At 42.1% G+C, this 14,056-nt stretch overlaps 1 protein-coding gene across 2 annotated transcripts in view; it reads right to left on the reverse strand.

The window, feature by feature from the left end:
- Positions 1-341: 341 nt before the first annotated feature.
- B4GALT4 (beta-1,4-galactosyltransferase 4) overlaps positions 342-14,056 on the reverse strand; it is a 30,241-nt gene continuing 16,526 nt past the window's right edge. For both annotated transcript variants that reach the window (XM_017518924.2, XM_017518925.2), the window contains exons 4-7: positions 12,887-13,074; positions 7,461-7,583; positions 4,840-4,944; positions 342-1,283 (exon numbers count right to left, since the gene is read on the reverse strand). In XM_017518924.2, the coding sequence (XP_017374413.1) occupies positions 1,151-1,283; positions 4,840-4,944; positions 7,461-7,583; positions 12,887-13,074 (549 nt within the window). In that variant the 3' untranslated portion in view covers positions 342-1,150. The remainder of the gene's footprint in view (positions 1,284-4,839; positions 4,945-7,460; positions 7,584-12,886; positions 13,075-14,056) is intronic.

Here is a 14,056-nt window from a genome sequence, read left to right on the forward strand (position 1 = left end):
AAGGATTAGATATTATTTAAACTTACTGGCTGGCACTCCTTCATGTTAAAGTTTAACTGTTAAGGTGTCATACAGTAATGATGGATTGAGAACCCCTATGGCTTGCATGGTAAGCACAATGTATTCATGGAGAGGCCTAGGGAGAAAGACACAGACAGGCCTATCCTAAGACTGGGGCTGGTTGTATGAGGAGGTCACACATGAGATGAACAAGAGACATGGACAGAAGGACAGGAGACAGAGGGAGTGGAGGGTTTTGTTTCAAGCTCTTTAGAATTATGGATACTGAAATGAATATATCCTAGGGCTCAAACAATAAAAAACACGAAGGAACACTCAAAGCTTTTTCACATTTTACTACAGAGGTATTTGATAGATGTACTCATTATTAGTTAATATGTAAATTTGTAAACTGCTAATTTATATTCTACTAGTACAAAATTATTTTACAAAAACTCTTTAAAAACTAATAGATAATGTGTTCTCTGGTGGGTATCACTAGAAGGTGTACCTGGGCAGGTGCCTCCCCTGCAGGCTATCAGCAGCTGCAATCAGGTCAGCTGCTGCTGCCTCTGCAGCCGACACTCCGCCCTCCTGCCACCTCTTCATTCCCAAGTTCAATGCCTCTTTATTCGTCACCTTTTCTCCCCTCTTTTGTGACCTTCTTCTCAACTGGGACCCACCATTTCACAGACGATCGTACAGGATAAATAATTAACACTATTATATCTTCGTACCTGTCTACCTTGGACGAGAACAACTGTGATTCTCTCAGACATTCGGCAGTCTTGTTTCCTGTGACCTTTTACCCCATAATATATCACTTCAAATTTCAATACATCTCCTTCAGGCAGAGTCCTCAAACAGTCTTCATTTTATCCTTTGGGTCGTCCTTTTATATAAAGTCCTTCAAGTATCCATATTACAACATGTAACCCTCATGATCAAAATGACTAAGAAAGCTGTCTTGTTACAACTGTTTTATAGTCCATATCGCCAGGAGCTCTGCTAAGAAAATACAAAAAGGAAAAATTCAGCCCAACAATGAGCTATAACAGGTTCTTAATGTGTGCTACTATTCAAAGTCTCTAGGCCAAAATTATTGCAACCAAAGAATCAGTTCGTCCAAACATCACCAAAAGATCCAGGGTCATGCACCCGACCAGAAATCCACTGTGATGTTGACATATAAAGGATTGTATTCCACAGACAGTAATTTGTAAGAACAACTATTCAACCCATCTGTTCTCCAGACTCGTGACACTTGGTGTAACAGCTTCATCCTAAAGATAAAAAGAACAAATGTGAATGATAAGACAAGAATTTAACGTATGTTTGCCCCAAAATGTGGCAAACATATTTTTTGTGAATTATTAACTTGTTATGTTTCCTACTATTAAGAAGAATGTTTTCCCCATTGAAGGTGACAAACATGACAGCTATGTATTCATGTGTCAGACTCCATGTGAGAACCCGGGGACCCATGATGAAAAGTGTCATTGCACTCAGTGAGCCCCCAGTCTACAGGACAGAAGGATGTGCAAGGAACACAGATACAGTAAGATATGTGCCATCCACTGCTAACTGATCCTTGGCAGAGTTTCAGGGGATCTCCGACTCCTCCTGCGTTGTAGGGAAAGTTTGTGTCTGTAGGTGGGGAAGTACATAGCTTTCATGAGCCTCCAAAACAATGAGTATGTATGTAGATGAGGATGAATGAAGCGGCACCTAACTTCATGAGGAACTCTGGTGAGGGGTCAGAGAGAAGGTAAATTTCAGTAAGGCTAAAAGAGAGAAATTCAGCAAGTGAAGAAGATGAAGGAAAGAGCACTTCAGGCAGAGAGACCACCCTGGGCAAGATGCACAGACACGCAAAAGAGCAGGATGCGCTTGAAGAAGTCAGTAGTGTGGCCAGAGCCATCGAATCAGGGAAGATGAGTGGGCGGTGAACTGAATAGGTTCTTCTTGCTCAGCAGTGAAAACAATAAATGCTGGTTACCCATAACAATATGGATGGGGATGAGACACATAATGTTAAGCTAAATAAAGTCAGAGAAGAACAAAATGCAGTGTAATTTCATTTACATAAAGTTGAAAAACATGCAGAACTAAGCAATCTTTTGTTTAGGGATACAAACACATGGGGGGAAAAAAAGAAACAGCAGAAATAACTACCATTATCACAAATACTTATCACAAAAATTCAGAGAAGTGTCACTTGGGGAGGTGGATGGGGGAGAAGCGAAGGGGGAGACTATGGGATTAGGGAGGACCACACAGGTCATGCATGCAAAGTGGTGGTGGGAGACACCAGCGGTGTTCATGGTGTCAAGAATCTTCAGACTTTTCATACAATGTAGGAACACTCTTTTGTATCTACTCACTAATTTTTTTTAATATAAAGAGAAAAATGCACACCTAGGGACAATGACTAGAAGAACACAGAAAATAGAAACAGCTATTTTGTTGGAGTGGTTGACTGTACCAAAAGGGTTAAGAGCCATTTAATAATGCTTTAAAACATAAACTGGACAAGCATGGTGGCTCATGATGTAATCCTAGCACTTTAGGAAGCTGAGGCAGGAAGATTGCTTGAGCCCAGGAGTTTGAGACCAGCCTTTGGCAACACAGGAAGACCTTGTCTTTACAAAACATTTTTTAAAAATTAGCTGAGCATGGTGACACATGCCTGTGGTCCCAGCTACTTGGGAGGCTGAGCCAGGAGGATTGCTTGAGCCTAGGAGATCGAGGCTGCAGTGAGCATGCTCACGCCACTGCATTCCAGCCTGGACGACAGACTGAGACCCTGCCTCAGCAAAAGTAAACAAATAAATAAACTTTAACAAGGCTCTTTAATCTCAGGCTAAAACACTTCAATACTGTTATTAAATGTAGACTATAACAAAAGCACCAAAAGACCCTTAATACTATTTTAAAATTTAAGGGGAAAAATCAGAACAAAGAAATATAGATTCTTCAATCAAAGCCACATAAAGAACTGGCTTATCTGCCAAGATTCCTCAGTGAATAGGCCAATTCCCAAGGCAGGAAAAGTACAAGATGAGCCCAGAACATCTCATCACACCAGAGCACAGCGAGGGAAGCTCTCAAGGACTACTGTGATTGTGTCAAAAGGATCCAGGACCCAGCTTGAAGAAGACTCATCGGCCAAAGATGAGACAATATGAGTACCAAAAAGTACATGAACTACATCCTGAAGGATGCTAGAAAACACCAAGTCATTAGGCTGAAAAATGTTTAAATAGTGCTTGACTCTTTCTCTTTATTCTGCCTTTCCTATAAAAACTATACCCTAGAGTATTCAAACAAATGAAAAGAAAAAGTACTTTGTAGAAAAATCTAATACATACAAAAGGAATGATATAATTAGAATATTACAATGTTGCAACCCCTAATTAAATAATAAATCTAGAAATCAAGCATCAATGACTGCTGAAGTCATTAGGTGAAAAACTGATAGGGAATCTCACATGCATAGATTAGACTGGCAATATCTAAACTCACAGATCAATCCTAACATCACAAAATGACACAACCAGACATTACATCCTGCTGTTGTGACACCAGAGGAAGTGCACAACACCACAGATGAAAATTCCTGCCCAAAAATAGTTTTCAGATTCTGTTCAAGTCTCCAGAAACGCAGAGAAATCCCACTGTGATGGTTAATATTGAGTGTCAACTTGATTAGATTGAAAGATGCAAAGTATTGTTCCTGGGTGTGTCTTTGAGGGCGTGGCCAAAGGAGATTAACACTGGAGTCAGTGGACTGGGAAAGGCAGACCCCCCTCCATGTGGGTGGCACTATCTAATCAACTGCTAGCGTGGCTAGAATAAAGCAGGCAGAAGAAGGTGGGAGAAGTTGACTTGCTGCGTCTTCTGGCCTTCATCTTTCTCCTGGTCTTCCTATCCCTGAACATCAAACTCCAAGTTCTTCAGCTTTTGGACTCTTGGACTTAACACCAGTGGTTTGCCAGGAGCTCTCGGGCCTTTGGCCACAGACTGAAGGCTGCACCATCGGCTTCCCTACTTTTGAGGTTTTGGGACTCAGAGTGGTTTCCTTGCTCCTCAGCTTGCAGATGAACTATTGTGGAACTTCACCTTGGGGTGGTGTGAGTCAATACTCCTTAATAAACTCTCCTTCGCATATACATCTATCCTATTAGTTCTGTCCCTCTAGAGAACTCTAATACACCCAGTTTATGAGAAAATACAGAGGTCGGGGGACATGTTAAGTTATACTACCAACACGCAATTGGAAAAATCCATAATGCAAGGAATTCTACTGGACAAATAATCTGGTTTGTTCCATAAATAAACAACAAGGAAAACGTAAAGAAGGGGAGAGGGAACCTACAGATTAAAAGAGATCATTCAAATGCAATGTGGACCTTGTTTAGACACTGATCTGACCAACTGATTTTAAAAATAAAAAAGCACTGAACACTGACTGGACATTTGATGTCATTAAGGAGATATTGTTAATTTTATTTTAGGTATTACAATGGTATTGTGATTTCTTTTTTAAAGCCACTTATATTTTAAGAATACATACTGAAGTAGTTACACATGAAATGCTATGATGGCTGTGATATGTTTCTAAATCCAAAGGGGTAAGAAAAAAAGTGAGGGAAAGAGAGGCCATGAGTTAAGAACTCAGTGCACCACTTTCTCTCCTTTTGTGTCTGTTTGAAAATTTCTTTAATAAAAATCATTTAACAAAGTGAACGGTCTCAAATCTGATTGAATTCAACATAGTCCGTATTGACAGAACAGCCTAGGGAGGTAGCCTGCCAGGCAAGTGGGTCCAGGACTTACCGTTCTCCATTCACCTCATTGCCTCTGTCCCTTGTGTGGAAGATCATTGTGTATTTACCCACTTCAGGTAGGGGCCGGGATATCTTCATTCTATGGAGTTCAACCCTAGAAAAATAATAGAGATTTTTTTTTAAGTCCATCCTATTTATCTACCACTAGGCAAATAAAAAGCATCATTTGCAAAAATTTACACACACACACACACACAGTGTCACAAACATTTCAATTTGTTATAATGGTAGAACTTCAAGCGATAAGCCCAAAAACGAATCAGATTTAACATTTATTACTGGGGTACAAAGGAGATGTGTTAATTTATACTTAGTCATTTTCAAAAAGAAAAAAAAACTGATAAAGTACTTATTTGTTTTGCTGTTGTTGTTGTTGTTTTTGAAATGGAGTCTTGCTCTGTCACCCAGGCTGGAGTGCAGTGGCACAATCTTGGCTCACTGCAACCTCCGCATCCCAGGTTCAAGCGGTTCTCCTGCCTCAGCCTCTCAAGCAGCTGGGAATATAGGCACACGCCACCATGCCCAGTTAATTTTTGTATTTTTAGTAGAGACGGGTTTTTGCCATATTGGCCAGGCTGGTCTCAAACTTCTGACCTCGTGATCCACCCATCTCAGCCTCCCAAAGTGCTGGGATTATAGGCGTGAGCCACCACGCCCAGCTAATGTACTTATTTCAAAACATCCTGAAGAATAGAAGAATCAAGTCTGCTAGGATAACCAATTTACTTAGAGTTGCCTTCTTTTAACAAAGAAAGGAATGGTCATTTATGGTCACAAGCTTTAAAGCCACAATCCTAGGTTCAAATCTAGACTCTGTTATTTACAACCTCAGTAAGTCAGTTCACTCTTCCAGGTCTATTTTCTCATCTGTAAAATGGCAATGGTGATAGGGAGTTGATTTCAAAGATTCAAATGCTATAATCTGCATGGAACATGCTTGTACTCTGTAATGTATTATGTAAGTACAAAGAAGGGTAGTGCCTGTTGCACAGGTGAATAAATAAGCAGCAAATCTTAACCAACTTTCATGTTCAAATCATCTGACTTTATCCACCACATTAGCTGAAAACCATTCGGAAGACCATGATGGCCTTTTCAAATGAAAGCAAAATTTGAGGCTCCCCTCTACTTTGAAGCTGAAGGGTAGCAGGAAAGAAGACAGTGAAGACATGTGATCAGGGCAAAATTCTACTAAACATCTTAGTAAAGGAGATCTGTGGAAGATAATGGGGGTTGTTTATCACTAGCCTTCGCTACTCTTGTCCTGAAATGTAGCAGGTACCGTCCGTCCAGTGGCTAGCCATGGCCACACAGGCTGCTGATGGGCTGGGCTGTCAAGAGCTGTTGTCCATCACTACAGCCATTTCTGTAGAGCCTCTGGCCAGGGAAATCCACTCCCTCCTGCTAGAAACATTCAGAGGCTCTCAGCCTAGACATGGGAACAAGACCAGCATGGAGCCCTGGGTTCCTTAAGACGAAGCAATAAAAAAATTTCTGACAGTCACATATCTAATCATTCAGAACCCCAGGTTAGAAATTTCCTTTCCAGCCAGGCACAGTGGCTCATGCCTGTAATCTCAACACTTTAGGAGACCAAGGCAGGCGGATCACCTGAGGTCAGGTGTTCGAGACCAGCCTGGTCATTATGGTGAAACATGGCCTTTACTAAAAATACAAAAAAAATTAGCCAGATGCTACAGCACACATCTGTAGTCACAGCTATTCGGGAGGCTGAGAGTGAAGAGTCACTTGAACCAGGGAGGCAGAGGTTGCAATGAGCTGAGATAGTGTCACTGCACTCCAGCCAGGGTGACAGAGCAAGGCTCTGTCTCAAAAGAAAAAAAAACAACAAAAAAAAAGAAATTCCTTTTCCAAGAGGCAACAGCAGGAGGGAAGGGGGTCTCCTTGATACCCAGAAGGGCCTTGTGATTACAAGTCTAAAGATACCACCCCAAGTTCTTGAATAATTATTTATTTCTAGGAGTTAGGGATATCTATAACTATCTGGCCCCCAAATCCAAGTTCAGGGGAAGAAGCTGCGGGTGGAGGCTGGATTTATTCCCTTTCATCCCCTCAGAACAGAGAGCAGTCCAAGAGAGCCCAGGGTAATGCCAACAGCCGAGTCAGGCCTGGGGTCAGGCCACCTGTGGTCCCCACAGTATGCAGGGCTGGCTAATGCTTCAGCACGTGCACCTCCCCAGAGGCTGCTGGCACTCCCTGCTGGGGACACTGGGAACTGTGCAAGGACCCCCTGGGGTCTCACAGAAAGCATGAGGCTCTTAACAGCCCGGTCTCCAAATTACAGTTCAGCAGACACCTTGCAGTTTGGGATTTCCCATTCACTGGTGTCTCCGTCTTTCCCACTAACAAGCCCATGAGGCCTCTACCAACACTTCTGGACCCCAAATCCCCACAGGCCAGGAGTTAAATACCACTGGCACGGAACGACGTGGGCCATCCTGCCCTCCCTCCACCCCTCCACTCTTCTAGCCCAAATCTGCAGCCTAGTGACCTGCTGGACTGCCATCTAAAGGGATAAATATAAATGCAGGTTTCCAGAGCCACACTGATCGCAGAGCCCCGTGAAGGGGACCTTTCTCTGTTGTTCACCTGAGTCTGAGGTCATCGTCTTCGCCTCCCCATCCCCAGTAGTTGTTAGAGAATCCATTCACCTTGAAAAACTGCTCTCTGCTTAGGGCAGTAACACCCCCAAAATATCCACTGTAACGTAACCTGGAGCAAAAGAGAAGACAGAAATGATAAGAATATTAGTACCAAAGGTCTCTGACTTCAGGGCTGGCGTTTTAGGAATCCCTGGGAGACCATGCACTTCCACCCACCCATTCCTGCTTCTCCTGTACCTCCCAATCCTCCTGGCCTGCCCTGTCTTCTCTTCTTTCCTCTATCTAAACAAACGCTCACCTCTGCTCAGCAAGCAAGGTGCTGCCCGACTGTTAGTGGTGATGTTTGTATGTAAAGGCCTATAGAGATACCTGTCAATGTGAACTACACCGTCAGATATTGATAACAGATTACATCTCGTGTCTCAGTCCAGTGAATGGTAACAGCTGCCAAGGGCACTGGGTTAAGAAGGATTCTGAGGCTGCATCCGGATTCAGCATGAATGCATGTCATGATGAATATACCTTTTTTTATTTCATTTTCACTTTTGCAGGGGAGGGTTGAAGGCAGGAGACAGCTCCTGCACACACACTGCATGCACACACACTGTATGCAAATCTCTACTTCTCGGCATGCATCTCCAGCTCCAAGTCTGTTTCCTGAATAACCCAACACATGTCAGCAACCCTGAAGTTTCTGGCCTGGCAACTAGATAGAGTATAGGTAGTGCTGTTTGTGCAAATAGGCTGTAAGGAACAATAATTAGGTTTTGAAAGGAAGGACAGTGAATTATGCTTTAGATAAGCTGAACTATAGATACATCTGGGGCTTTGCCACTAGGCAAATAAGATACAGGGTCCAGGCTCACAAGAGAGGAGTGATGACAGAGAGGACTCTGGAAATAAGCTGTTATTACGTAGTACCTGAAGGCACAGGTCGAGAGATACCCAACAATCTAGTTGGTGAGAAGAGAATAAAGGGTAGACCCAAGGGGCTCGGCTCTGTGGAACCCTGGGAATACCAAAGAGAAAAAGAGTCAGAGAAAAAAGATCAGGAGGTAAAAGTCAGAGTACCTCCCAGCCTCCCAGTTATATAGGACTCTTATTATCAGTGGATAATTTGTAAATATGAGAAATAAAGGTATCCCTTAAATACAACATCTCAACAATTCAGAAATGCAAGTTAAGGTAGCTTAATAACTTGGATATTACTAAATTAAAAGATGTGAATATCTAGAGAATTTTTAACTTTAACTTCAGGTCAGACTGTTCCAGGACTGACAAAATATTTATGGTTTTCCAGATAAAAAGAAAAACCAAAAGGAAAGATCAATAAACATGTAGACACCTGTCATTGAACAAGTGGCATCCCAAAACCTAATTTTGAGTTCGGTTGTTTCTTTCTATGTTCTGAGAAAAGACTGGGGACTCTGTTTAACCCATAACAGAAACAGATTTACCTATATGCCCCGAACTTAAAACACTGGTAAATGGTATTTTTGCAACCTGCAATAAAACAAACAAAAGGAAATAACATGCTTAGAAGGTAACTATCACTGACCCCAAGACACCTATTAGAGGTGTCTCATTACCATGGTTTTTGGAATGTGTTTTATAGAGGCAGGGATTCTTAGCTGCCTGAACACCAACTGCCTTATCAAGATGTGGTGACAAGGCAGGCACAACCTGCTGACACCAACAGGCAATCAGCAGGAGAACTGGAGGATGATGTGATAGTGCTTATCATGACCACCATACACCACAGGCAAGACAGCTGGCTAAACACATGAATGCAGAAGCCCTGCCTTCAGAGTTTATAACCTAACAAGAGAGGTGAGCATTATCAGGGTTCTGAGGCGAGAGGTGTTGCGACATCCGGAGGAGAGAACCTGGAAGGATTCAAACAGGGCAGAAAAATGGGGGATCTCCTGGTGACCAGAACTCTGTGAGGCAAAGCACAGAAGAGAGAAAAGCACAGGCTGCCCAAGGACTGCCTGGAGATGGGTAAGCTGGTGTGGGCAGGAGCAGAAGAAGACAAGTCAGCGAGAAGAGTTAAAGAACTGTTTCTCCTCACCAGTAATCCCAGCACTTTGGGAGGCCGAGGGGGGCGGATCACAACGTCAGGAGATCTAGACCATCCTGGCTAACACAGTGAAATCCCCTTTCTACTAAAAACACAAAAAACTAGCCAGGTGTGGGGACACACGCCTGTAGTCCCAGCTACCTGGGAGACTGAGGCAGGAGAATCGCTTGAGCCCAGGAGGTGGAGGTTGCAGTGGGCCAAGATCTCACCACTACACTCCAGCCTGGGCAACAGAGCAAGACTCCAGTCTCAAAAAAAAAAAAAAAAAAAAAAAAAAAAAAAAACTTTCTTGGGTGCCTGTGAGATGGCAACTATCTCTGTTTATTGATCTTTTTGTTTTTTCTTGTTATCTGTAAAAGTATACATATTTAATTGGCCCTGGAATGATTTACTTATTTGTAAAGGGCTGTAAGGCCCAAAGGTGGGGAAAACATAGTCATAAAATAACAATAGAATCCTTGTAGGAGGAGGCAGGTATCAAAGGAGTTCTTGCCGGTAAAATTTACCACCGGCTGGTCCAGAGCTTTATCACTGACCCACAGGCAGTGAGAAACAAGGTTTGTTTCTGGCTTCAGCAGAGTCTGAGACAGTTGGGGCAACTTACTTTAACTTCTTCCCTCTGTATGCAAGGTGAAAACCTTTCTGGCACATGTACTCACGGGGCTGGTGTGACAGTGATGGGCATGCTCTGACTTAAGCTCTGTGGCACTGGTGCACACAGTTGCCAGCAGGGGGCAGACACTCAGCTGCCTGGAAATGAACTCTCCCACCACAGGGTCTTTGACCAAAGCAACAAAAGCAAGTAGTCCAGGAGGGTAACTCCTACCTACGTTACTTATACATACCACTCTCCAGACACAAAAGATGAGGTTGCTTACATGATACACACAAAAAAGAGAAAAACATAAATGACAAACCAGGACCCTAGAAACATTTAAATCACATAGAAAATGAAGATGGGAACTACATTAGAACTACGATCTGCAAGTAAGATTCTTTTCCGTTTCTAAAAGAGAGCCATGGATTTGGCTCAGAGCCTCTTGATCAAAAGGGGAAACACATTCAATTACTGAATCATATGAAGAAAACCTGTCAGTTATTCAACAAAGGTTTTCTGATACCTAGTTATAAAAGAAACATCTGGCCAGTTAGAATGGCAAGTTAAAAACAGCAAGATTCATACGTGCACCGTTTCTCAGAGTGAGGAGCATCTGATGAAATCCACAATTGTGACACCAAAGCATGAGTGAAAATCAATTCCTGGCAGGAATGTCCAAGAGCTCAGCCTTCTTATGGTTCAGCCTAATACAAAGATAAAATCTAGAATCCCAGCAAAAAAACCTGTCCTTAAGCAATCCTCTGTGATTGCTTAGAAATGAACCGGGCAACCAGGTGTTTAAAAAAATCTGGGCAATGGGAAGTTTAAGATTATCATCTATGGCAAGTGTCTAAAATACAGGTGTTCTGTGTTGTAAATAGTGACATTTTACTACAGAATAAGTGAACAGATAGTGACATGCTTTTGAGAAAACCAAGTTGCCCAGCCATGATACATTGCTTTCTTCAATGCAGAAGTTACTCAAAGAAACCAAAAAACAAAACCTCTAGATAATAAGATTAGATCCAAAAATCAAGTTTCCCCGAAGAGAAAAATCCTGGGATTCTACCCTCACCCTCTGCATCCACAGCCCCTGTCCTAACTCAGACACATGGCATCTCTCCACTCAGCTTTTCCCGTCCTCCCTTGCTCCATCCAACTGAGCCAAGATCAGCTGAACTAAGCTTTCTCCTGTCCTTCCCCCGCTGTAACATGTGTCACCAGCTCCCCAATCCCTGCCATAGCAAATGCAAACTCCTTACTGAACTAAACAAGGCCTGCATAATCTGGCCCCTGCCTAGCCTCAGTTCTTGCCTCTCCTCACAGACATTCCTTCTAGAATGCCAGTGAACTACCTGCATTCTCCCCAAAACTGTGCCGTGCTCTCTGGTATGTCTTGGAACTCTGCTGAGAAGCTCTTGTTGGTTCCACAGGATTAAGGTACCACCTTCCCTGGGGAACAGCTTTAAATCCTTCCCTTTAAGGTGTTGTTAACGACACTGTGCTCTCACCCACCAGTAGTTTGTTTATGTCCTGTAGCTTACATCGGGATTGGGTTTTAAGTCAGTACCTGAGGCAAGAGTCACCTACATCGATGTTACTCAAGAATTCTCTTAAATCGCACAATATGAGAGAGCAACATGGAAGCCCAGAACAAATGAGGTATCAAGGGACTCACTTTCTACTTCACACTCACGTAGAGTATATGCTGGTGGAATCTCCTGTATTATTTGACAGTTTCACAGTTCTCTCTCTCCTGCTGCCTTCCTCTTCCTCTCTTCATTTGTCCCTCTCTCCCCTCCTTACCAAGTGCTAATAGTTGTATTTGCAGAAATGCAAAATTAACACAACTCCACTGTAGCTACCTGTCTCTCCACACTGAAACTCAATGGGGAGCTCTCTGACGGCATGCGCTCTGCCTTATTCAAATTAGTCTCATGGCTTCCAACACAGTCAGCGCCACAGATATGAGCACTCATGAACCGCAGGGCTTGGGGAAGCTGACAGGTAAGTGTGCACACATGAGGGAATATAGTGTTTCATTTGCAGAGAAACATTCTGGGTCACTATTTCCCCTTGGCTGTGCTTGAGTAGGAGCTGGTATAATCAAATAAGGCTGAAAAGCAGCTATGCCCTTCTTAGGGGTAAATGAGGAATAAGATGAGGAATGAAGACACAGGTGGTGGCATCTGGCACTTCTCACAGTGGCTTTGAGAGAAATAGCTTTGTCCTGGGTGTCCTGGCTCCCACGAAGACTACTCAGAGGATATGTCCTCCCCCACCTCTCCCCATACTCTAGAAAGAGGCCACAATCTGGAAAGGGATGTCTCAACAGAGGTCTCACTTGTTGCCTCCTAGAGGAGGAGTCGGGAATAGACAAATAACATTACTTGCATTCAAGTCAGTGTGGGAAAGCTTGCAAAAGCCCCCCAACAGGGGCATTGGGGGTCGGACTAGCCACCGTCTGCAATGCTTGGATGACATTTTTCTCCAATGCCTTCCCTTGTCTATGTGATCCTCTGCCAAAGTTGTTGTAGGGTTTTTTCCTCATTATAATCTCTAACTTCTGGTTTGCACTTTAAGTGATATATATATATATATATATATATATATATCATAGACAATTTTTCCTATTTCTCATTTTCTTAAGATAGTCTGAATGCTTTTTCTACCCAGTCTTGATCACAACAGTTGAACTTCTCAATCTAAGCCAACCTCAGCAGAGCCTCCTTACCTGTACCCAGTGCTGTTCCTGCCAACCACCAGATGCTTGGGATTGTCCTCACACTTGTAAAGGTTGAAGTCATTCTCAGGTACCAAGTCCACATCATGGAATATAAAGCAGTCCCAGTTTTCTTCCTTGAGAGCTTCTAGATAGCCCACATTCAAGAGTTTGGCGCGATTAAACTTTTTACCTCCAGCCTAGAGATACAAAAATTAAAACTTGAGAAGCTCCTGAGATAAAATTTCATAGTGTTCCCTCTTAGTTAGGATTCAGGAGGTGCCATTATTCTTGCTAACACACAAGACTATACTTGTGACATAAACATCTAACAGGGAAGATGCAATGACAATAAAATACCATTTGGTTTTTTCTTTATGCTTCACACATACTTATATTCCAGAACTAAGGAACATTAATTGAAATTTGAAGAGTTATTGTTTAATGGTAGAGATTTCCAGTTTTGCAAGATTAAGTTCTGGAGACTGATTTCATAAATACACTGCATATATTTATGCAAGTAATATATTGCATAATTATGCACAGATACAATGCATGGAAATATTCTTAACATTATTAAACTGTACACTCAATGGTTAAGACAGTAAAAGTAAATAAAAGTTTAAAAAAGGCTAAGAGGGTAAATTTTATGTCATGTGTTTTACCACAACTTAAAATTTTTTAAACACAGCTTTAAAATACAAATAACTCAAATAATCAATAATAATGTGTTGTACACTTAAAATGTGTTGAGTATAAATCTTAAGTATTCTTACCACAGTTACAAAAAACAATTTCACTTAAAATTTTAAAAACACTTTTATTTATTCCATATAAAACTACAAAACCTTTCTTATATACTAGTCATGTCAATTAGTATTACTGCTTCACAGTTCAACCCTAGGTTAATCCCAGTCTTATCCTCTGTTATGAATTTACACTAAGCTTCTACGAGACTTAGTTAATAGCTTGACAGAAAGGATAAAAAAATCTTGATCTATAAAAAGAGAAGGTTATGGCTAATATTTCTAAGCTACTTTAAAATTTCTTAGAAATCCCTGTAAGAGAATCCTGTTTTAATGCTCATGGTGGAGGTTAATCCTCACAGTGGCCTTAGGGAGACAGATCTGTCACTGGGTAATAAAAGAATGCAGTTCGACCTGTAATATGATTGAAGCTGTA

Source organism: Cebus imitator, unplaced genomic scaffold, assembly GCF_001604975.1.
Source record: "Cebus imitator isolate Cc_AM_T3 unplaced genomic scaffold, Cebus_imitator-1.0 Scaffold713, whole genome shotgun sequence".
Classification (NCBI taxonomy): domain Eukaryota; kingdom Metazoa; phylum Chordata; class Mammalia; order Primates; family Cebidae; genus Cebus; species Cebus imitator.